The following is a 25,137-nucleotide window of genomic DNA, read 5'->3' on the forward strand; positions in this document are numbered from 1 at the left end:
TACAATCTTTAATTGGGAACACATTTTTATATTTTGATAGCTTTTATTAAGTTTGTGCTACTGTATGTGTTACCTACTGCCGGAAAACTTCAAGGGAGGTGGTTTAAAAACATACAATTAGGAACTCAGTTTGAGACATCTCCTTAAAGGCTACAAATGTTTGGATCTATCTCTTTTCAACCAATTATCATGATATTAGTATGTCCATATATTTTTGTGAAATGCAACATCTCAAGTGCCATGATCTTTTTCCAACAATTTTAATATCCAGGCAAAATAATGCAGCATGAAATCCTTTTCTTGTTTCTAAACTTAATTGATTTAATCACTGACTTTAAATGCTTGGAAATTATTCTGCTTGCCAGGGTTTGAATGCCAAACACATCATCTACAGTTCTAAAATGTTGCAGTTATATTTAGATAACTTAAAACACTGCCATCTAAATTACCCTAAATAATCCATAGAAATGTGTAGAAAAATTGATAATGGATGACAAATGCTCATTACCATCAAATTTCAAAAAAAGTGTAACTTTTACAAGGTATAGAAAGTGTTGGGGGTCTAGCTATTCAAATGCTCCTGTGCAATTGTCCAGGCAATATGACATACAGCACCCATACGTTCATCTCAGCTCCTTCAGAACTCATCATCCCCATTTTAAAGATGAAGACATCAGAGCCAATAACCTTATTTATCTTCAGAGGCAAAAAAAAAAATCAAGTTTTGCCAAGCATTCATTGACATCAACTCATTTATTCTCTTTGATCAATTTGTCTGAAACTGACCTCTTTCTCCCTACTTCTTCAGAGGTTTCAAAATAATATATTAATAAAGTCATTTGATGTAAAGAGATTCCTTGACAGCCAATCAGATACACAGACTCTCCTCTCTGGGTCCTAGGAAGAATCAGGGTTTTAGTCTTCTTAGCACCGTGCACAGACAGCAAATAAGGCAGGGTGGGGGCGTGTACAGTGTAAAGTACATGGAAGAGGTTATTCTTGGGAAACTGGTACATAGTACATTTTACACAAGATGACGAAGAATAGAAATATTGTTTATACTAAGTATTCAAAACTGGGGCTGTGCAAATTATACAAAGTGGTGGGAGCTGAAGTATTTGCCTGGTGCAATTTGCCACACTTTAGTATTTTTTGTTCTACCTTTAATATTTGCCATGCCCATGTACTGCCAGTATTATTGCTTAGTTTTGGTTTTTACTTAAGTAAATTTATTTTAAAAATTAAATTTATATTACAATTATGCTTTTAAAATATCCCTTACTATAAAGAGAAAACACCTGTAATAGTACACTATTAAATTTTAAAATATTCATCTGTAACTGCTTAAACCATCTCCAATTTCCATCAGTTGAATGCCTGCTACACTTTGGGAAATTCTGTCCAAATAAGAGAATTAACATTGGTAAATGGGAATTAAGTTATTGAAAGTTTCATAGAGACTTCGTATGTTAATTAGTTTTAATAATATAGCTGGCTGACTGCATCCATAGGTGGGGTAGATAGTCACCCAGTTAATGAGGATTTAAGCAGGGAATCCAGCTGCTCCCGAAAGTACCTCCCGTTAGCTTCTGGCAAATGTTTGAAACTATGGCTTAAATATAATTACTTTTGCTCAGTGGTTTTTAAGTTTTTTAAAGCAATCAACCTCTTTTTTTTAAAGGAGCAATTTTTTAGAAACCAGTAAATAAAAGAGAAACTCAGAATGTTATTTGTAAAAATACATTCTAAATGTTTAAATTGCTACCACTTTAATGCAGCAAATCTATGAAAATAATGAAGTTATTTCATGAAGACAGTTGCAGTGTCACAGGCATCCTATTTTTCATTGATTTCTGTATTTTGTTTTGGGTACGTCGTATTGGGAATATCCTGACACTGACAGATAAGTACTTGTAAATGGTACACATTTTTTAATCTCACTTGGCTATTTTGTATCATTCTGATTTCAGAGCTGGAGAGTGGAATAGTTGGGCTTATCATCTTCAGAATTGAAACCATTTGAATAACTAAAAACCGATCACATTACCTGAGAGATCCTCACTGTCTGGTTAAAAAATACTTCCAAAGGTGTCTTTTTAATATCGTATTTTTCTCTTTAACTTTTTCAGTACAAGTGTATGATATGATGTTACTTGCTCTCTAGTTCAGATGTTCACTTGAAATTTCAATTAGTCAAATTTATTTCATTCTGCATACTTAGCTGAAATGTATTTCAATTTCATTGCTGGCTCTTTATTGGCAGTGGTGAACATGTTTATATCACAAATCTGTGATAAAATGCACTTAATATACAAACTAGTAAAGGACTATTATTTTGGGGAGTGAGCTTACTAGTGCAATTTCTTTATAAGCAAAAATTTTCCAAACAGTGGTGACCATTTACTTTTAAAGTATTAGCATGGTCACCTGTTTTCATGTCCATTGATTGTTATGCTGTTTGTTGACTATGTCAAACAAAAGTACCTGAGCTTTTGGGCCTTTTAATTATATTTAATTAACATGTGCTATGGTGGTAATGTACCCATTTGTATAATTATCCTCCTTCAATATGCAAAGATATATTTTTATTTATTTATTTATTTATTTATTAACTATATTTTATTGATTTTTTACAGAGAGGAAGGGAGAGAGATAGAGAGTTAGAAACATTGATGAGAGAGAAACATCGATCAGCTGCCTCCTGCACATCTCCTACTGGGGATGTGCCCGCAACCAAGGTACATGCCCCTGACCTGAATCGAATCTGGGACCTTTCAGTGCGCAGGCAGACGCTCTATCCACTGAGCCAAACCGGTTTCGGCTATATATTTTTAGATGACCATTGCAGAGCTACAGATTCTCCAGATAATGTGACTTTTATTATTAATTTACATCTGTATATATACACACACATATGAACATCTATACATATACATACATGTATACATGTATACATACATGTAACATGTGGATATGTAAATCTATCTACTGTTATTGATCAATTGAGAAGAAGAGGAGGAAGAGATGCAGGAGAAGAGGAAGTTGTTTTTTGTCTGATAACACAATTTAAAGGTTTGAAAGTCAATATGAAAAAATTATTTTATAGAAACACTTTAGGGTGTTTTTATTATAGTTTTTATTGTTTCAAAATATGGTGATAATGAATTTGAACCACTGAAGAATTTTAGAGCACCTCTGAAGAATTGGAGTTATAACTCAGTTTGAAAAATAATGGTTTAGCTGAAGGCCTTTATTTCTTTTAAAATGCAAATATCTCTACTTTCATGCAATCAGTCATTTATACATTAATGTGCATAAATTTATTAGACATCTTGCTGATGCTTAGAATTAATTCAGAAGAGGGGGCTGCTAAGATGAACTCAGTAACTGATACAAATGGGAATGATTGACTCTTAAGGCTCAGAGCACTGGAGATGTACCCGGCCTACCTCACAGCTTTGCTTGAAGACCTGCTGTCTATATATTATACACTCATTTATATTTCAAAAAAGAAAGAAAAGAGAGAGAATAAAACAATAAAAGAAAAACCCACTAAGGAAATGTTCACTGAATTAGATGAGTGTGAGTGTGAATCTGATTCAGAATTGCATCCAACTGTTACAGAATATTTTTCTGGAACAACAATGTAATTAAATGAATTACTTATAATTTTCATCAACTTGAATGAAATCAACCCCAAAATTTCCAACCAGTGAATTTCTTAACTGAAGATACTCTAATCTTATACTGTGAGTGCCCTCAAATATTGCAAGCAAATGTTGTGCAGGGCTTCCAGATCATGTACAGCACAATATAAATGAGAATTTAATGCTCAAAACCCAATCCTGTACCTTTGGTCTATGACTTTTTTTAAATTTAATCTTTATTTTTGAAAGTATTACAAATGTTTCTTTACTCCCCCCCCCCATGGACCCCTTCTAGTCTGCACCCTCTTCCCCAGGCCTTCACCTCACTATTGTCTGTGTCCATGGGTTATGCATATTCATATAAATTCATTGTTTCATCTCTTTCCACCCACCCAACCACCCACCCCCACCTTTTCTCTGAGATTGGACAGTCTGTTCCATGTTTCTATGTCTCTGGATCTATTTTGTTCACCAGTTTATTTTGTTCTTTAGTTTCCACATATGAGTGAGATCATGTGATGCTTCTCTTAAACTGACTGGTTTATTTTGCCTACCATAATATTCTCTGGGTCCCTCTATGGTATCTCAAAGGGTAACAGATAATTCTTTTTTTATAGCTATATAGTATTCCATAGTGTAAATGTACCACAGCTTTTTTATCCACTCATCTACTGGTGGGCATTTGGGTTGTTTCCAGTTCTTAGCTATCATAAATAGAGGTGCTATATACATAGGGGTGCATGTATTCTTTCTGATTGGTGTTTTGGGCTTCTTAGGATATATTCCTAGAAGTGGGATCACTGGTTATGAGACATTTTGTAATTAAAAAGAAAACTTGTAAACTTTTTTCTTAATATATTACTATATCCTTCTACTAAATAAAATAATTTACCTTTATTACCAAAAATCTAGTTCTGCATGATTTCCCAACTCCACCACCTACATCAGCAAAAGCTTTCTAAGATTTATGGAAACAAGGATCCATTACAATATAGTAAACATTTATTTTAAACTTTAGTCTTTTATGGAAGCATATCAGGAAAATTGTTAGTTAATATTTTCAGAAAATTCTCCTGATAAAGAAGTTACACTATTCAATATTTCACTTTCTTACTAATATAGTAAAATACATTAATTTGAATCTGGGTTAAAGAAATATGTTGAACTAGAATTTTATTTTCCACATTTCATTTTAAAGTCTATATCTGCATTCATTTTGTATCTATTTAAAAACATATTTAGATTTCAAATGCTCATTGACCCTCACATTAATATCATTGTTGTTTTTGTGAAACTGAAAACACAATGAAATGATTGAATGATATACCATTTAGGAAAGGGATTCATACAGATATTTTAAGTATTAAATTTCCCTCCTCACTATCAAGCATAACATTTAATAATTAATAAAATAAATTTGAAATTAAAACATCAAAGCTTGAAGATACTTAAAAACAAGAGATATTTTCCACTACTCTGTTGCAAAATATGGAAAAATAAAACATTTTCTTGGAAAATTTAATTAAAAGGAAAAAGTAATTAATATATACTAGTCTACTTTTTACATTTAGCTGATAAAGTCATTTTTATCAGTGAAATTATACTTATCTTGAAATAAAACTAAACCCTGTAAACATAGTTTAGTAAGAAGGGGAACAAAAAAATTGAGCCAATTTAGTTACAAACATCCTTCTGTTATTGTTCACCCAATGGGCTTTAAAAACTCTAATTTCTACTGTTTTTCTCAATTTTGTACTGAGAATTAGTATCCCTAAATCATAAATCCTATAGATTTTCATTTTCTCCTTTCCCAAGTTTATGAAAGTTAGGTCCTGATTGTTTTATACAGCAAGAAGGTAAAATGGGAAGAGATTCCTATAGTTATGAGCACTGATAGTCCATGAGAACAGTTCTTGCTGATATCTCTGTGCTTTATTCCAAATGTGTATTATTGAGAAAAGCATACAGAGAAGAAGAGTGAGGCCAGTAAACAGTATGTCTGCGGTAGCTCCATAGAGGGTGTACACATTTGCCTTGGTAAAAAATACCTATGAGTCTTAAGAGTTTTAGCAGCTCAGTGGGTGAACATAGTTGGCAGTTGAGCATTAAGAATCAATTCAGATATATAACTATAATATCTACAGGCAAAGGACATGGTAAGTATTGGTATGTAGTGACCAACTATAAAAATAGCCCTGAAAACTATATATATATATATATATATATATAACATAAAACTCTTTTTGATTGCTTGGACTATATTACTATGTAATGTATATCTACTCATTGCTTCCCTAGGGAGGAGAACAGAGCTTTTTATGTTTGATCTTAGTATAGTCCTTGAACTAATTTTAATATTTAGAAAATTTTTGTTAACTTTCTTACAAATTTACTAAAGTACTATTTAACTATAAATGCAATATTAACCACATTAAATCTTAGAAGTTTATGATCTTGTCTAATAAAGACATAATATGCTAATTGACCATCACTTTGCAACAAAGATGATGGCGCCCACAGCCAATAAGGAGGGAATATGCAAATTGACATGACAAAGATGGCAGCGGCCAGGTCAGGATGCTTGTGTTGTCACCATGGCCGCTCAGGGCCTCTGGGTAGCGTGCAAAGGCGGAAGGCAGCTCTGGGCCGGAACGAAGGCAGTGCCAGCAGCCAGGGGAAGGAAGGCCTATTCTTGCATGAATCTTCATGCATTGGGCCTCTAGTTATAAAAGAAAGGCTTTAACCAATCCTTGTTAGAACAACTGGAACACCTTGAGCAAGACCATCACATTCCAGAATTTAATGTACAATAAACGCTATATTATTATATTCTGAATATCCAGATGTATTTGTTGTCTATAGGATGTTATATACCCAAAGGAGAATAAAGGAGTAAAAAAGAAAAATACAGTCAGTATACACATAATTGTAGAATCAATTATGATATAATGTAATTACACATGCATATCTGATTATGAAAAAAACAACTTATTAAATCTATAGACGATAGTGATGAGACATTCTTTAATTTTAATGTAGCCTCAAAAAGAAGATTAAAATAAATTTAACAAATAATGTGAGAAAACTTACCTTGACTTGCAAACTTCAACTCTTTGGCATCTGTGAGTGTGGTCCTTTTGTCAGATCCTTTCTTCTCTATCCGACGATGGCTTCTTCTTTTCTTAGACTCTCCCCAAAGATTGGATCCTCCATGCATGCTTGGTATATTCAAGATAGCAATTCCTTCCAGAGAGATGTTTATTAAATCTATCTGAACTCCATCACACTGATCAGTAAAAAGAAAAGAACAGAAAGATACTTTGTCTTTCTTTCCTTGATTTCTCCTTTTGTTATTTCTTTATCTTTTAATAAGAACTTTAAAATCCATAATCTTGTCATTTCTAAATAAGCTTTACAAGAACTCTTCAATAGTTACCCTAAATGACAATATAAAATATAAAACAGATGATAACATTAACCTGTTATTCAGACTCTTTAAAAATGATCAAATTGAATCATCAGTTTCTTTTTGTTTATAGAAAACCTTTGGGAAAGAGATGCGTTAGTATCTGCATGTATAACAAGTTATAAATTTCCAATGCGTTACAAAAAGCTTGATTCTGGGAAGTTTGGTCAAATTTTAGGTGGAAATTTTAATGATTGCCCCCTTCTTAGAACACACTTCATGCCACTATTAAGAGAAAGTGAATAAGAAGAGACTTTTGAAAAAAGGAAAGTACAAAATAGAATTTGCAAGAACTCTGAATTACATTCGAGTGGCCAATGATGGTTTTTTGTTTTTCATTCTAGATTGAGTTCCAAATACAGTCTTAAAGGCAATGAGACACATAATTGTCTAAATGAATATGGAGGACTAGGCAGGCTGAGTGAGGGAAGTGCCAAGAGTAGCAGTAAATATAATCACTAACCCATCATTACTTTATAGCTGCTGTAACAATGAATTAAAAAATAAAAACCATTAATTAGGCAGGTTTTTTTCTGTTTGTCTGAAAAATACAAAACTTCCTAACAGACACAGTGGTAAATTTTAATATATTTTGAATTTTCTCTTCATTTCCACCAATGGACATGTGTAGAGAGTGACAGGCTACACTGTATTTTTGGAGTCACTCATTTCTTTTGAGTTTTCTAAAATGGTAATAATCCTATATAATAAAAGGCTAATATGCAAATCGATCAAACTGTGGAACGACAGGTAGCTATAATGAGCACTGACCACCAGTACAATGCAGGAGCTGCCCCCTGGTGGTCAGTGTGCTCCCACAGTGGGAGGGCTGCTCAGCTATATGCCTGGCTCTTGGCTGGCAAGAGCGGAGGTAGTGGCAGGAGCCTCTCCTGCCTTCGAGGCAGCACTAAGGATGTCTGACTGCCAACTTAGGCTCGATCCCCATGAAAAGCGGGCCTAAGCTGTCAGTCAGACATGCCCTGAGGGCTCCCAGACTGCGAGAGGGTGCAGGCTAGGCTGAGGGACACCCTCCTCAAGGGCATGAATTTTGTGCACCAGGCCTCTAGTCACAAATAAAACCCAGACATTGTTCTCCCATGTTCAATTATAAGTCAATATGGGAAGAGAGATATAAATACATAAGTTTAGTTTAGTTTATAAAAAACTTCGTTGGGAATATGTATTTCAGAGCTTGAAGGATCTCCGCAGTGGGGGTGTTTTATGTATCATGTCATAGTCTAAGAAACAGGCATTGAGAGTAATCATCATTTTCTTCTCATGGCAATCATGATTTCTGAACCTAAAAGAGCTAATGCTATGTCAACACGATAAAAACAAAATTAAACAAATAGAAAATCTTCATCTTTTTCCACTTCTGCTTCATCATACTGAACCTCATACTGCATCTTAGTCACTAAAATGTAAACACTGTGAAATAAAGCATCACATCTTGAGCCTACTTGGCAGGGCTAGAAACAAATTCTAGAGAAGGTGCCAAGTTTTCATTCAAATTGCTTCAATGAGGGTGAAACCAAGGTCTGGATAATGTCTTCTCCTCTCCCCCAACCCTCCACCCCAAGAAACAACTGATTTTTTTTCTTCCTTTTTATGTATTAAATTAAGATGATTTCTTTTTACTAAAGAATTCTACTCATGTGTATACTCACTTACCGCTATATATTCTAGATAAACAGATATTAATTTCATAATTAAAAGTAATCTTGTGTAAATACCCTGCAGGCCTCAATGAATCAAACACATACTGTGTGTCAGGCCTCCCACTGTCTTCAAGTGGAATGTACTGGCTGGATAATTAGATAGTACATATTTTTTAACCTTATTTGCATGCATATTATATCTTTTGCACACTGACAAGCAGCAGTAACAACAAAAGTCAGATTACCACAGGGAATTCCCACAAAGAAGTCTTCATTCCTTATAATTTGCAGCCTAAATTAAAATAATTTGATCTTTGACAAGGATGAAATGTCAAGCAGAAGGGGGTCCCCTACAAGCCATGGCCTGTGGCTTCTGAAATCTGCCTAATTTATGTCAGTCACTTCTTAATACATATTTAAGTATTACACGAAAAAGATGATAAATATGCAATCTGACACCTTTGGTATTTCCCTGCTGTTAATTTATAAAGGTCTGGTTTCCCCCAAACCAGCTAAAATCACTTAAATAACAGAAGAATTGAGAAATAAACTGAAGTTGGGGCCTGGCTTCCATTTTCACTCAATATTGAACACAGCAGGTAGGACGCTAAGACAATTATGTGACTAGGCCTTAGAACCCCACTGTGACAAGTTACTTTCAGAATTAGTGAAGAAGTCTTCCTTTGTTCTTATGCCTAAAAGGAAAGCACATTGGCAAATAGGCTTAAAATAATGAACTGGGGAAGCTACATGTGACAATTGAAAAATATCGGTAGATACCATTATTCATGTTTTCAATCTTCAGCGTCTGGTCACATGTAGTTTTAAGGAAACAGAGTAAGTAGCTCTTTAACAAAGTTAAAAAAAAAATCACTGAGTCCCAATAAAGGACTTACGAAGGACACTGAGGTTCCCATGAGAAGAGGACAGTGCACTTACATAAATTGCTATTTATTAGTGATTTGTTTCCACAAGTTCTTGACCCCAGACTACCTTCCTCTGTTTGCTTTAACGTTATGTTCGTTAGTCAGGAAACTTTCAGTGCTCGTCCTGATGGAGACCAGGAATTGCCTGGTGCGCACCAGCGGAGTGCATGGAAATAAAAGCTGAGGTGAGAGCTATGAAATATAAACAAGTTATAATACTGTGTCAGATAATATTTTCATCCGTTTCAAAGATTTATGATTTTCAAAAAGGTAGCTACAGAGGAAAAGAATGTAAAAGCTTAAAAGCTAACAGCCTCGGTTAGTCAATAAATCCTGAATATTTTTATTATGTAGAGAAAAGGTCGTTAGCATATAGTACTGTATAGCACAATGGGAGCTATTTGCAAAGTGCAAAGCTGGGATGCCACTGTATACTCTTTTCGGTTTTAAAGGGAAGCTCTTATTCCATAGAAATTTACCTAAAAGAAAAGAAGATGTTTAAAAAAAATTTTTTTCCAATGCATTTGAATCCTGGTTTACTAATATACCCTGCACCATACTATACAAAGGTGTTAAGGGAAAGCTTTTATATGTGAATTTAGTGTTTTAGATTCAATTAATTTGACAGGAAAATTCAAAACATGTGAGAAACACTGGAGAGCTGTAAATGTGGATAATAAATTTGATAAGATAAAGTTAATGATAAACTGCAAATAATTTTTTTCATACTGAGTCTAATTTTATGCTGAGGTCAGATAAAAATCATTCATATCTTGCTCAATAAAACATAAGACCCTTTGGTGCCTTTCAAAAATAATGTAATACAAACTTTGCTTTTAATATATTAAAATTTTAAAACTTTTAATTTTTCATTTATCTTTGGTAACCAAATTAGAAGAAAACTGATATCCTGAAAATTAAAAATTTCAACTTTGTTAATCTCTCTCTCACCATATACATTATACGTCATCAGTTTATACACATATCCACACATATTAATATGTATAAAATCCACAATTTATTTGTTTCCTTAGATTTAAAATCTTTGGCAGCAATACAATTCTTATTTCTCTTAAATTATTAAAGAAAATGTTCATCTGTTCAATTCTGCAATGGAAACATAAAATCTCTTTAACTCATAGGATTTTGAGGCAGACTAAATCAAATAATGTATTTGCATTGCTTAGCACCAAGCGTGAGGTTTAATTAATAATAGATAAAACTTAGCTACCTATAATAATAAAAGCCTAATATGCTAATAAGACCGGACAGCCAAATGACCTCAAGGACGTCATTCCAGACATCCTTCTGGACGAAACCACAGTGGCAGGGGCCAAGGCAGAGGTGGTTAGGGACGATTGGGCAGGCAGGCGAGCAGTTAGGGGTGATTGGGCAGGCAGGCGAGCGGTTAGGGGCAATCAGGCAGGCAGGCAGAGTGGTTAGGGGCAATCAGGCAGGCAGGCGAGTGGTTAGGGGTGATTAGGCAGGCAGGCAAGTGGTTAGGGGTCATCAGGCAGGCAGACAGAGGTGGTTAGGGGCGATCAGGCAGGCAGGCAAGCAGTTAGGGGAAATCAGGCAGGCAGGCAGGTGAGGGGTTAGGGGAGATGAGGCATGCAAGCAGAGTGGTTAGGAGTGATCAGGCAGACAGGCAGGCAGGTGAACAGTTAGGAGCCAGTATCCCGGATTGCGAGAGGGATGTCTGACTGCCAGTTTAGGCCTGATCCCTGAGGGATCCCTGCGGGATCGGGCCTAAATTGGCAGTCCAACATCCCCCAAGAGTTCCTGAATGCGAGAGGGTGCAGGCCGGGCTGAGGGGAACCCCGCCCCCCCATACATGAATTTCATGCACCAGGCCTCTAGTCTACACTAATAAAAGAGAAAAATGGTAATTGGCATACGGCGATACCTTTTTCATTGGCTAATCAGGGCTATATGCAAATTAACTGCCAACTAAGATTGGCAGTTAACTGCCAACTAAGATTGGCAGTTAACTGCCAACAAGATGGCAGCTAATTTGCATATGTAGGCACAATGCAGGGAGGTGAAAGGGAAAGCAGGAAGAAGCCCCCTGCCACTGACAGTGATCTGAAACCCAGGGGGGAGCTAAGAGCTGGGGGGCAGGGCAAAGGCGGCCTTGGGGCTGCCTTTGCCCTGCCCCCCAGCCATGATCGGAGAATCAGGTGCCTTTGCCGCCCTGGCCAGTGATAGCAGGAAGTAGGGGTGGAGCCAGCGATGGGAGCTGGGCAAGGTCGAAGCTGGCAGTCCCGGGAGCTAGGGGTCCCTTGCCTGGCCCTAAAGCGAAGCCCACGATTGTGGCGCCCCCCGCTGCCACTGCAGGTCCCCACTGCCTGGGCCGGACGCCTAGGCCAGAGGCGTTAGGCCTGGGCAGGGGCGGAGCCTGCAACCGCGGGGAGCTGGGGGTCCCTTGCCCAGGCCTGACACCTCTGCCGGAGGCCTCAGGCCTGGTAAAGGGGCCGATCCGGTGATTGGTGATCGGAGGGTGATGAGGGTCAACTCCTCTGGCTGAGGCATCAGGCCTGGGTGGGGGGCGGAGCCTGGGATTTGGGGGGATATGATGGTCCCCTTGCCCAGGCCTGAAGCCTGGGTCAGAGGCGTCAGGCTTGGGCGGGGGGTGGAGCAAGCGATCAGAGGGAGATGGGGGTCCCCTGCCCAGGCATGATTCCTGGGCCAGAGGCCTCAGGCCTGGGCGGGGGCCAGAGCCAGTGATCGGGGGGAGATGGGGGTCCCCTGTCCAAGCCTGACACCTCTGGCGGAGGCGTCAGGCCTGGGCAAGGGGCCGATCAGGCAATCGGAGGGTGATGGGGGTCAACGCCTGAGGGCTCCCAGTATGTGAGAGGGGGCAGGCTGGGCTGAGGGACACTCCCCCCCCCCCACACCCAGTGCACGAATTTCGTGCACTGGGCCCCTAGTATCATTATAAACTAGTATCTCATGATATTCATATTATTATAAATATTCAATCCTTTTGGAAAAAGCTTCCTGTATGAAAGATAAATGTGAAATGAAGGGTCATGCAGTAAATGTGTTTTGAAGAGGATGCTTATAAAATATATATACCCATTACATGAGGCACTCTTGTACTGGAGTGGTTTTAGTCTCTGGTATATATTTTCAAACCATAGTTGGTATATAATTTTAGGCCAAATAGGAAGCAACAGCAAACAGAATCGAATTTCCAAATTGCTGTTTTTGTTATATTTAATTATGAAGTAACCTTCAGGGTAGAAAGGAATATTCTACTAATATGACAAACTGGATTCATTAAAAAGTAGAGAAGCAGATTTAATATTACCATCCATATACACACTCACACACACACACACACACACAAACCCCACATTTTAGAATTAAGATGAATACATAAAATTATAACAGTATTTTAAGATTTGCAAAAATAGAATGGAAAGTGCATGGCTCTGGTTCTGATTTAAATATGTTACTGTAGTGGTTTCCACAACAAGCCAGTCAATGCAGAGATGGTAAGTCAGATGTGGAGGGCATGTAGAAACACAGCCTAAGATAAATAATTTAGTTCCATTGCCCATATTTTTTGGGGGAACATTCTAAATAGTTATTCTATAAGATGTCAATGTTTTCCACATTGATTTTCATTCAAATATCTTTGCTATATGATACAACCTTTTTCCTGAACATTTTCTATTCTGTGACACATAAATGCATAATTGTGTGAATATATGCATCCATTCAGCTACTGAAGAACCCCTTGTTTGTTTCCAACTTTTGGTAATTATTAATTAAGCTTTTATAAATATCCATGTACAGGTTTTTGCATGGACATAAGTTTTCAATTCTTTTTGGTTTTCAACTCTAATGAGTATAATTGATGGATCATATGGTAAGAGTATATTTAGTTTTGTAAGAAAGTGCCAAACTGTTTTCCAAAGTAGCTCTGTCATTTTGCATTCCCACCTTCAATGAATGAGACTTCCTCTTTCTCCACATCCACACCTGCATTTGATGTTTTCAGGCTTCTAATAGGCGGGTAGCGGTAGGTCATTGTTTTAATTTTCATTGGAGTATCATTTTTTTGCCTTCTGTGTATAATTTTTGGTGAAATGTCTGTTAAAATCTCCATCCTATTTTTCAATGGGATTGTTTACTTTCTTAATGTTGCGTTTTAAGAGTTCTTTGTATATTTTGGCTCAGAGTCCTTTATCAGATATGTCCTTTGCAAATATTTTCTCTCCATTAGTGGCTTGCTTCCTCATTTTCTTGACATTGTCTTTCACAGAGAAGTTTTTAATTTCAACAAAGTCCAGTTCATCAATTGTTTCCTTGTATCTTTGGAGTGTATCTAAAAAGGCATCACCATATCCAAGGCCATCTAGGTTTTTTTCCTACATTATCTTCTAAAAGTCTTATAAGTTTGGATTTTACATTTAGGACTTTTGATCCATTTTGAGTTAATTTTTGTTAAGAGTGAAGGTCAGAGGGAAGGTAGGGGATGGTGGGGGTAAGGGGGAAAGATCAACCAAAGGACTTATATGGATGCATATAAGCCTAACCAATGGACACAAACAACAGGAGGTGAGAGCATGAGTGGGGGGAGGTAGGGGGGCAATGGGGTGATAGGACACATATGTAATACCCGAATCAATAAAGAAAAAAATTTTAAAAAATAGAAATCAGTATCCCATTTTTTTTTAAAAAAAAAAAAAGAGTGAAGATCTATGTCCGGATTTTTTTTTTTTTTTTTTTTTTTTTGCTTGTAGATGCCCAGTTGTTTTAGAACCATTTGTTTAAAAGCCCCTTTGTCAAAGATCAGTATTTATGGAGGTCTGTCTCTGGGATCTCTAGCCTGTTCCATTGATTTATTGGTCTATTTGGTCTATTCCTTCACCAATATCATGCTGTTTTAAGTACTGTAGCTTTACACTAAGTCTTGAAGTTAGGTAGTGTCAGTCTCCATTTCTGTTCTTTTTCAATTTGTTCTGGGTCTTTAACTCTCTATATAAACTTTAAAATCAGTTGTCAATATTACAAAATAATGCTGGGGTGTTGATTGGGATTGTAGTGAATATATAAATTAAATTGGAAAGACTGACAACTTCAGTTTTCCTATACATAAACAAGGAGTATCTCTCCTAGATCATTTTTTTTTTCAATCTGTGTTCAGTAGTAAGATAAGGCAAGGAAAGGTAGAGCATGTACCCTACATTCAATAAGAAGCCATACTTATAATTTTTTTTCATTTTTGCCTTCTTCTACAGATTTTATTTGAACATTCTGAGGGCAAGACATGTTCAATATCCACTAAATAATGGATTTTTAAAAATAACATTTCAGGAGGGGAAGGGAGATTTAGGTATTTCTAATAAATATATGTGCATATGCACATATACAACAGTATAAATATATAACACTATAAATATATAAATTACATATACTTTATGAACAGTAATCACAGAAGGTTGATGTTGGGCCCAAACCCTTCACCTCTTTGTGATTATATTCCTTTCATGGTTATCATTTAATTCAGTAATGAAGGTCATTTTCCATTTTGTGACCACCAATTCTCCTAATACTTCACTTTACCCATCAACATAATGAAATTAAAGGCCAAAAAAGTTACATTCTGAAATAATACCTGAAATTTGCTGTTCTTTCCTTTAACAGTAAATTAGAAAGGTAGGATAATAAGGAACCAAGCTGGCCATTATGATATGTGGTCCATAACTACGTTTGTTTACCAAACTTTTTACTGAGTCTATGCCACTAATGATTTAGGCCTTAGAAGACAAGTTATGCATTTATTTTTTTATTCACATTTCTCAATTCATATCAGCTAATCATTAAATGTTCTTGCTTCATAGTTCTGTTCCTATGGTTTGTCTTCAACACTTATCAAAAGTTAGCTATTCCTTTTTCTTTAAACCCCTAAAATCTCTCAATAAAACTAAGTCAATTTCTACTGTAACCCATTACCAGAACTTTTATTTCTAGTGTCTATATATTTTGGTAGACCTATTTGTTACAAATCTTTTTCAAATATATCTTTCCTTGCTATCTTTGCTCTCTGTCTTGGCTTTTCCACTTGCTATAAATGTAACGGGGAAACGGCAACCCCAGGAACAGAGAAAATCTAGCTAATGAATGGAATGGAATGGAAAAGTAGACTTTTTAACCTGCATTCATGAAAGTAAGTACAATTTTCGTGAACTGTGTTTTAAAGGTTATAAGATACTGAGACCTGAAAATAATAAGTTTTTTTTTAATGTATCTTGCAACTTTTCTCTTCTCTTCAAGTACTTTCTTTCATCTTACTTTTTTTTGGTATCCACACTATGTTCAGTAACTTCTCCATTGTTTTCTAAAGTTGTGTTCCAACTCTCCTTTTATACTGTATTAAAATAACTCATACTCAAACTTAACTTTATACTAATATTTCAGATAGTACTAGATTACCAATGACTGAGAGAAATTAAGTTTTAGAATCATGGATAAAGCTATATGGATTGCTCAAAACATAACTCCTTCCATGGACTACCAAAAACATATTAATAACCAAACTCAGGCCATTTCATAGTATTATAAAAGAGAATTCATTTTTCTTACTTCTATTTCTACAGATTCATGTAGCTTCTTGCAGGTTGCTGAGAAAGTTTCAGATGTTCCAAACTCAAAATACCAAAATTTGTTCTTCATTCTGAAAAAGAAAAGAACAAGCCATTTGGGCAATTATGAATAACAGAAAGGAATTTTTATATGAGGTAGCCCTGTTTTGTATTATAATATAAGTGTTAGAAAGGGTTTGAGGACATGTATCATCCATACTGTAATAGATGGCCACATAATTTTCAAAGCTTAAATGTTGGTGTCAAATTGTATGATTGTCCCTGAGGGAATTACAAGAATGTATTGATCTGACAGATTCAAGTATATCTTTGACTTTTCTATATATTAGTTGCTCAGATTTTAATATATTATTTTAGTGCTTATTATTCTTAGCTTGTTCGTGGATGACTTCATTTTAGACCAGCCACTCATAAAGAGAAAAATGTCTTGGCTTTTCATGGGGAAAAAAAGAAACTAAGTAAAAATGTTAAGATTTTTCTAGATGGATATGCATTCAAAAATTGACATAATTGGATAGCATATTAAAATGGTAGTTATCTATAATGATAACATTTAGTATTAGAAGAATAACCATTTATTATTTCATTAAGATAGTGTCCTCTTTTATACGAACAATAGTGGGAAATTATGATACAGCATAGAAGAGCTAAAGATACAACATTTTATCAATATAACAAAGTTTCAAAGAAAATATAGTTTAAAACATTTCAGTAATTAATATGGAAATAAGATATTCAAAATGTATTTTCTCCCATGAACCATTGAGCATATCTTTATTTCTTTGTGACAGTTAATTCAATTTATGATCATTTAATATAATTTTACAAAAGTTGACTAGATTTTTATGTTACCAAGTATTGGATTAAAAAATTTAATCTCATGACAAAATGCAGTTTTTAATCATACATATCCTAATGAGGTATGGATAGTAGAAGAAAATAGGTAAAATGAGATAATGCTTTCACACATAGAAACCAACAGAAAGAAATTATGTTATAATATTTGAGTATGCCCCTCCCATTAAATTATTCTTTTGGGCATAAATATTGCTATGTACCTTTCACATTACCATGTAAAACATTTCAACAATTAAAAATACCTTTGGCAAGGACCTTACTACTTAATTAAATCCTATTTTATTTATGGAAAATGACATAAAACCTAATACAGTGCTTATTATTATGCTATATTGAATATAGTTCTCTGATATGACATTACAAATTATGAAAGTAATCTCATCCATATAGATGTAGTACTCAATATTTAGCCTCATACAAAGTGCTATTAATTTAATAAAACATTTCATTAGCTCTTGTATTAATCACATATTCAGACCAATAATGAAGACCAATATAGGTTTCAGTGGATCTTAACACTAGGAATCCTTATTCTTTTCTAGAGAATATTTTTTTTGGGGGGGAGGTGGTGTTATGGCCTGATTTCATATATCTGAGTTACATAAAAATAGATGTTGGTAGTTGGATAGAACGGGAATAAACATTTAACACCAAGATCTGTGTACCTGAACCCACATGCAAATTTATATGAAAATTAATGCAAATGCCTACTTTATAGTTGCACTTCTACAAATTTGTACAATGGCTAAAGTTATGTAAAACCAAAAATATTTTCCTAATAAGCCATCATTCTGATGAAAATTATATCACTCAGTATATTGAGAGGAAAAGAATGGTCTGTATGAGGTGGTCTCATTACAACCTTAGAATAATAATTAGTAGACGTTTCATGACTGTTTAGAACTGTTTTCTACATTCAGTAAGTTTTCTAACAACATTTTTTATATGGCAGTTTTACCCAGACCTTTCTGGATTCATTTATTCATACATTCATTCATTTAACAAATGTTTAGTGAGAACATTCACCTCCATATGCTACTGTGTCTAGTGTTATAGATACAAATATAAATGCAATTATCTTAGTCTACAAGGATTTCAGAATGTTGTAAGATTACGGGCATATAAGATAATTTAAAATTTAATCTCCATGTGAAATATGAGCAACATACTGTGAGAAAACACTTCAATAAATCAGCTACTTTTACGTCAGGGAGTCCAGAGTTTTAGAAAAGAAGGTGACATTTTAATAGCTAAGTAAAAGAAGGCCAATAGGGAGAAGATGCGACAAGTTCTGAGCATTTTTAGGAGTGCAATGTAACTTCAGAGCATGCGGACTGCAAGCTAACAAGGGTGTGCTTCAGAAACATGTAGGCCAAGTTAAGGTGTTTGGGCTTGAAATTTTTAAGACTATATTTTGATTGATTTCAGAAAGGAAGGGAGAGGGAGAGAAAGAGAGAGAAATATCAATGATGAGAGAGAATCACTGATAGGCTGTCTCCTGCATGCCCCCTTCCCCCACTGGGGATCGATCCCGCAACCCGGGAATGTGCCCTTGACCGGAATCGAACCTGGGACCTTTCAGTCCGCAGGCGGATGCTCTATCCACTGAGCCAAACCGGCTAGGGCTGGACTTGAAATTATTGATTAACAGACTGCTCACAGAAGTTTATTGGCAGAGGAGTCACATGGCTAGCTTTGTTATATGGGCAAATAAGTCTAGCAGAAATGAATAGGTGGGCTGGAATGTTGGAATGCTGGCATTGCAGACAGAAACATGGTTGCTGGAATAGTACACATATACTATAATTAAAGGCCTAAACCAAGTTGCAAGGGAAATAGAGAAGAGGGGATCATACCAAGAGAAATAAATGAAACGGAATCGATAGGAACTGGTGATTTTAGGTTAGACTGATTTCTGCCAGACCTAGGTTATCTCTGGAAGCACGTGGAACTGCAGACCATCACCCAACAAAAGGGCTGTGAGCTTATATTTCAACATGTCCTATGGCCTAATGTATATTGTATTGCAGTTTGAAAATTAAATATAAATACATGAAGCTTCTGATAGCAGATAAATGATCACTCCTTATTTGCTTTCCATTCTATTCATCAACGTTCCTTATAGCTTAATTGGGATGATGAGGAGCTTATATCAGCTAACCAACATACACCTTCGTAAACACAAGAAACAACATTCTGGGAATTTACATTCAGTTTTTATTCACCATATGAGTTAGCATTACTGCTCATGTGCAAAAGCTGCTTTAAATTCTCCATTATTACAACCATTTTATGCTTCACTTAGATAAATATATGGAGGTAATAAAAAGCACATAGAATCAGATTCCACATGACAAATTAAAAGCTGTTAAATTTTATTTTTTTTTCAGCCCAACTAGTCTTTGGGTTGTAGAAATGCAACAAAACCCCACCACATTTAAGCATGTATGCTATTTATTTTTACAGCTCACATTAGAAAATGATAGAAATAATTCAAACTCAAATCTGTTAGAGAAAACATATAGCTTTGGACTTTAAAAATAAGAAAACTGGACATTTAACCCACTGTGAAATGTTCAAACCAACGTCTTATTTACTGCATTCACAGACAGAATTTGTATTTGCAAGATGATGAGAAACAGCCTACAAAAAGAGTTATTTATACTATAATTTAAGTCATCAATATATTAAAACCTATTTCAGTTCATTTAATTGTAAATCTATAGGTTTCAGGCTAATATTTAAAGTGCTTGCCTACCAGAAGTTCAGGTAAAAATGAATAAATTAACTCAAATTTGCCAGGCATTTTCTTAAACAGGGGGATAAAGGAACTATTGGAACTTCTTGCTCAAGTAAAAAAGCATTCTTGTCATAATGAAAGTTAACTAATATTTAGTTCTCCAAGTTCTAAACTTTCAAAGAAGTAATTTAATTTCTAGCAAAGTATTTTTCTTGGAATTTTTCTTCCTGGTTTGCATGGGGTTTTGCTGGTTTTTTTGTTTTGTTTTGGCTTTTGTCTGGTAGGTAATTTTAACGCAGCAAACATAAAACAAAACAAACAAAAGGTGAACAGGTAAAGCATTTCCCAAAAAGAACCTAATTAGTTATGAAGCTCATTTCTAACAAACAGGGGTGAAATTGCCTCATTTATCTTATACTACAAAGCTCAAAAGTCATAAACACAGAAATCTTTATTTCAGTGAAATTACTCTTAAATGGTCAATTTTTTCATAGGTGTGTTTCTTCTATTATTTTATGTATATAGTGACAATATAGGAAGGCCATTTAATATGGATAGTAAAAAATCTTCTATTAGGTTCCTAAATCCATTTTCAAGAATTCTTAACTAAGAGATTCTATCTACATTGTATGGATAACATGCTCATTAAATAAAGTCCTTTTCAATCTTTGCTTTTGAAACAAAAGCAAAAAAAAAAAAAATAATGTCCTAAGTAGATTAGTTACAATGGACTTAAATGATTTTTTTTTTTTTTACTCATTAAGGATGTTTCAAAAACCTCATCTTTAATATATATATATATATATATATATATATATATATATATATATATATTCTTTTTGGTTTCAGAGATGAAGGGAGAGAGAGAGAGAAACATCAATGATGAGAGAAACTCATTGGTCAGCTGCCTCCTGCACGCCCCACACTGGGGATCGAGCCTGCAACCCAGATATGTGCCCTTGACAGGAATCAAACCCATGACCCTAAAGTTGGCAGGCTGACGCTCTATCCACTGAACAAAACTGGCTATGGTCCTTATCTTTTTTCATTAGCTTTCTTTCATGTCTGCCCTATTATGAAAGCATTTCAACAGCCATTTCAAATTGGTATTAAAAATAATTTTCTCATGGAGAATAATGTTTCTAACAATTCAAGAACTTAATTTTAATAATAAAATTCAGTTTGAAAATTTGATGGAATACCCTTGAAACATAGCCAGAGTTTTAAACTTAGCTAATAATATTGGTGATGAGAGAAATGGCACTGTTGGGGTAAGTCGGAGATTTTTAACGGGTGTGCCACAAGAATTTTTAAAATATGCAATACCTGTCTATTTAGTTGGAAGCATTAAACTCTTTTACTTAGACTATCAAATAAAAAAAAGGACAATAGCCAACACAACAATAGCTGTCCAGCATAAATGAGTCAAAATTATATCTATTTTTTGTCAGATCGGCAAAAAATATACTTTTGGTATGCCGCAGATTTTTAGTAATTAGTATACGTGTGCAATGACACGAAAAAAGGTTGAAAGTCACTGGGGTGTTTAAAGTGGTACATTTATGTCATAGGATCCATTCAGTTTTATTTGCTTTTCATTGCCAAGAGACATTACACTAAACCTAATTGCAGGTTTACTCATGTATTCCTAAACATAGTGAGGCATTACTTTTAAAAACACACCACAAATCAAATGGAAGGCCTGGTGGGACCTGATTCCACCAGTGGATGAGCTGAGCCTGAAATCTGTAGCTCAACGCAGCAGCATCCCGGGGTCTCAGCATGTTGGCAGGGCCTTGGGGCCTTGGCATCGCCACACCCAGAGGTTAGTACAGGAGTGAAGGTGGGGGCACTTGTGCTTTACATTTTGGTCGCCTCTTGAAGTCTCCTATAAACTAAAGGCCATGTGTATGGACTACAGGAATAGGCATTTTTTAAAAATATATTTTTATTGTTTTCAGAGAGGAAGGGAAAGGGAGAGAGAGAAACATCAATGATGAGAGAGAATCATTGATCGGCTGCCTCCTGCACACCCCACACTCGGGATCGAGCACACAACCTGAGCATGTGTCCTGACTGGGAATTGATTCACTACCTCCTGGTTCATAGGTCAATGCTCAACCACTGAGCAACGCCGGCTGGGCAGAACAGGCATTGTTAAAGAACTAAGCCCCACACCTAACTCGAATGCAATCAGCAATTCAATATTGATTGGTAACTATAAATTGTCCAATAAATGGTTATGAAAAAGATTGTTCAAGTTTGAGTATCAGAATAAATGGGAAGTTTTACTACAATTTATAAAAATTATAGCATAAAGCATTTAAGTATACAAAAATTATGTATTTGCTTGCAGAAAACAGAAACTACAATTTCATGACAATTACTATCCCTACGAACATTCTAGATGCAGAAGTAACCCAAATTCTATATCATATTTTTAAAAAGAACTACATTTTACTGAAACCCTCAAAACCATGTTTTATTTTAAAATAGCTATTTATACTTCTCTCATAGCAGGAGAATTATGTTAATATTATTTCATAAGAAAGAAACATGGCTGTAATTACTATAGTGGGGACATTTTATATTCATACCAAAAAGAACACACATTTTTCATGTCTCCAAACAATAAAATATAATTTTTTAATGACATATAAAAATGTCTGTATCTAATGCTCATTCATAAGATATGCTTGTTAAGTCCCAGGAGGCAATGAAACAAGTCATAGAAAGTTCAGACAGAATCACATAATACTATGTCTTAGTTTGTGAAAAAAGATGGATATTCTAAAAATATAATTTTTAACCTGAATTACTTTTACAAGAGCAAAGAAAGTTTCTCCTATGTAAGTATATGAAAAGATGCTCCCGAAGTCAAATATTTTAGTACATTTTTTTCAAATATTTTCCATTTCTCTTTTAAAAAGTAAATGAATATGTGGCTCTATGAGTAATTTCTTTTGCCTATAAAAACTTTGTAGCATAATACTAATGAATTATTTTTTTTCTAAATATTTCTTTCTCTGCTAGTTATTGCACACTAGGAATAATTAGGAGAGTTAAAGTGGAAAGTATAAAAGCAGTAGTGATACCACATTGCAGTGTCCATGCTAAAGAAGAATATGCATACTAAGCACCCAAAGAGGAATAATAAATTACTAATGACAGCAAATGCAAAACTAAACCTACAAAATAGCTAAACAATGTCCAAGCATGTTTAGAACTCAATAGCTTTCAATAATAATTAGATGTTTACTATTTAAATAACTTATAATAATTAAAGTTTCCCTAAGAAAACTATCAGGAAGATTAATTCAAGTTTGTGATAGCAACCATTGCTATTGTTACTGAGCATGGCCACAGGTAAACTCAATGAGGTTTAGTTTACAAGTCACACTCCCAATATCACATGGTCTAAGACTGTACATAATGAACTGAGTAGCAGGATTTCCTAAAGCAGAAACTTGGTCATGGTTTCCAAAGACTCTACGTAACAGTTTCTCAACCTATCCTCATTCCTTTTCTCTAATTGCATAGTTACCAAGCAATGTGGGGGTTAATTTGACTTTCCATGGATTTTGAGATTATGAATATGATGTTTTGAATTCTGAAATTGTTTTCATCCCTGAAAAGGAAACACCACCACCTTCCCTCTATTTTTTTTAATTTATCTGTATTGTTGACAGTATTACAGTTTGTTTGTTTTTTCCCATTGACCCCACACCCACCCCTCCCAAGGCTTCACCACTCTATAGTCTGTGTCTAGGGCCTATGCATATATGCATACAAGTTCCCTGTTAATCACACCCCCCCTCCCCTTCCCTCTGAAATAAGTGGTATATAATTCTTATTATTTGGTAAACTTAAGCAAGTGAATTAAGAGCTTGATCATTTGGGTGCCATAATACAATTATGTTTTTGCATTTACCAAAATGAGGATAGATTGGACTATGGCTATATACTCAAGATACTGCCCACTAGGAGGCCTGCTGGAAAGCCAAAATAGGCTTTGTAGACAGCAGGGACAACTAGCTGAATAACACAGATTTAATATGTTGAGCTAGACAGTAAAAGAATTGCTTGCCATATTCCCTCTCTATTACTTACCAATTGAATTTCTTTATCTTCCTTCCTTCCCTTCCCCTCCCCTTCCTTCCTCCCTCCCTTCCTTCCTTCCTTCCTTCCTTCCTTCCTTCCTTCCTTCCTTCCTTCCTTCCTTCCTTCCTTCCTATCCTATCCTATTTATTTGCTTTTACTGAATGTACTATGCTAATCAACTATTTAAACACCAAATATAAGACTATAAAGTTGTTTTTTAATGTTAATATAGTTCAATAGGTATATAAGGAACACCTATTTAATTTCAGGGAAGTTAAATAAATGCAGGAGTTTCACTAAATTTAATGCTAAAGAAAAATCCTGATTTTCTGTCCTGACTCATGGACAACTGCTTACAACTAAAATATAAATTGACTGGTAACTCTGTCCAGTGAATATGAGGAGTCAACAAATAAATAACATCTGAAATCATTAAACAAAGCAGTTTCAAAATACAACCTAAGTTCAACATATTAAAAAAAAAAAAGATTACACAAGTATTTTTGAAAAACATTTACTTTTAGCACTAAAAGTGTCAATTAATTTTTCAGTTACTATCTTTAGTGCCATAGAATAATTTTAAATCAATAATTATGTACCATTAGAACAAATTATACCTTGCTATGTCTCTTAACCAATTTTAGATGCTATACTTTATAAAACTTGTAAAAATAAAGGAAAAACTGACATCTCTCTAGTTCCTTCACACATCATTTCCCTTACCTATATTCTCTGAAGACAATCATGCTTCACAACGTAAAAAAAAAGAAAAGGTTTTACTAAAACTTGCTTCTATTCTCTGAAAATTAGTTAGGTGTTTTACCTTTTGTTTTTCTTCACACATCAGCAATCCTTTTCTGCTTCTGTAACAAGAAGCAGAACTTTGCATTTTCAAAATGCTATTCACCTTAAAACTTCTCTTACACTAGAACTAAAAAATGGGGCAATTCTGCTTTTTCCAATGCCATAGGGGAGAGGCTTTACTAACACATTCATTATCTTGTATAAAAATGATACGGATGGGAATCAGACTACTTGAGTTATATTGAAAATATTGATATTTTAATCAAATTGAAGAATTATATAGTCTAACACATGAATCAGTAAATCCATTATTATTTAGA

General features: G+C 35.0%; 1 protein-coding gene across 1 annotated transcript in view; it reads right to left on the minus strand.

The window, feature by feature from the left end:
• DGKB (diacylglycerol kinase beta) overlaps positions 1 to 25,137 on the minus strand; it is a 530,693-nt gene that overhangs the window by 137,719 nt on the left and 367,837 nt on the right. The window contains exons 22-23 of the mRNA XM_081101920.1: positions 16,295 to 16,385; positions 6,738 to 6,933 (exon numbers count right to left, since the gene is read on the minus strand). Coding sequence (XP_080958046.1) covers positions 6,738 to 6,933; positions 16,295 to 16,385 — 287 coding nt within the window. The remainder of the gene's footprint in view (positions 1 to 6,737; positions 6,934 to 16,294; positions 16,386 to 25,137) is intronic.

Source organism: Myotis nattereri (genome assembly GCF_964212035.1).
Source record: "Myotis nattereri genome assembly, chromosome: 11".
Classification (NCBI taxonomy): Eukaryota; Metazoa; Chordata; class Mammalia; order Chiroptera; family Vespertilionidae; genus Myotis; species Myotis nattereri.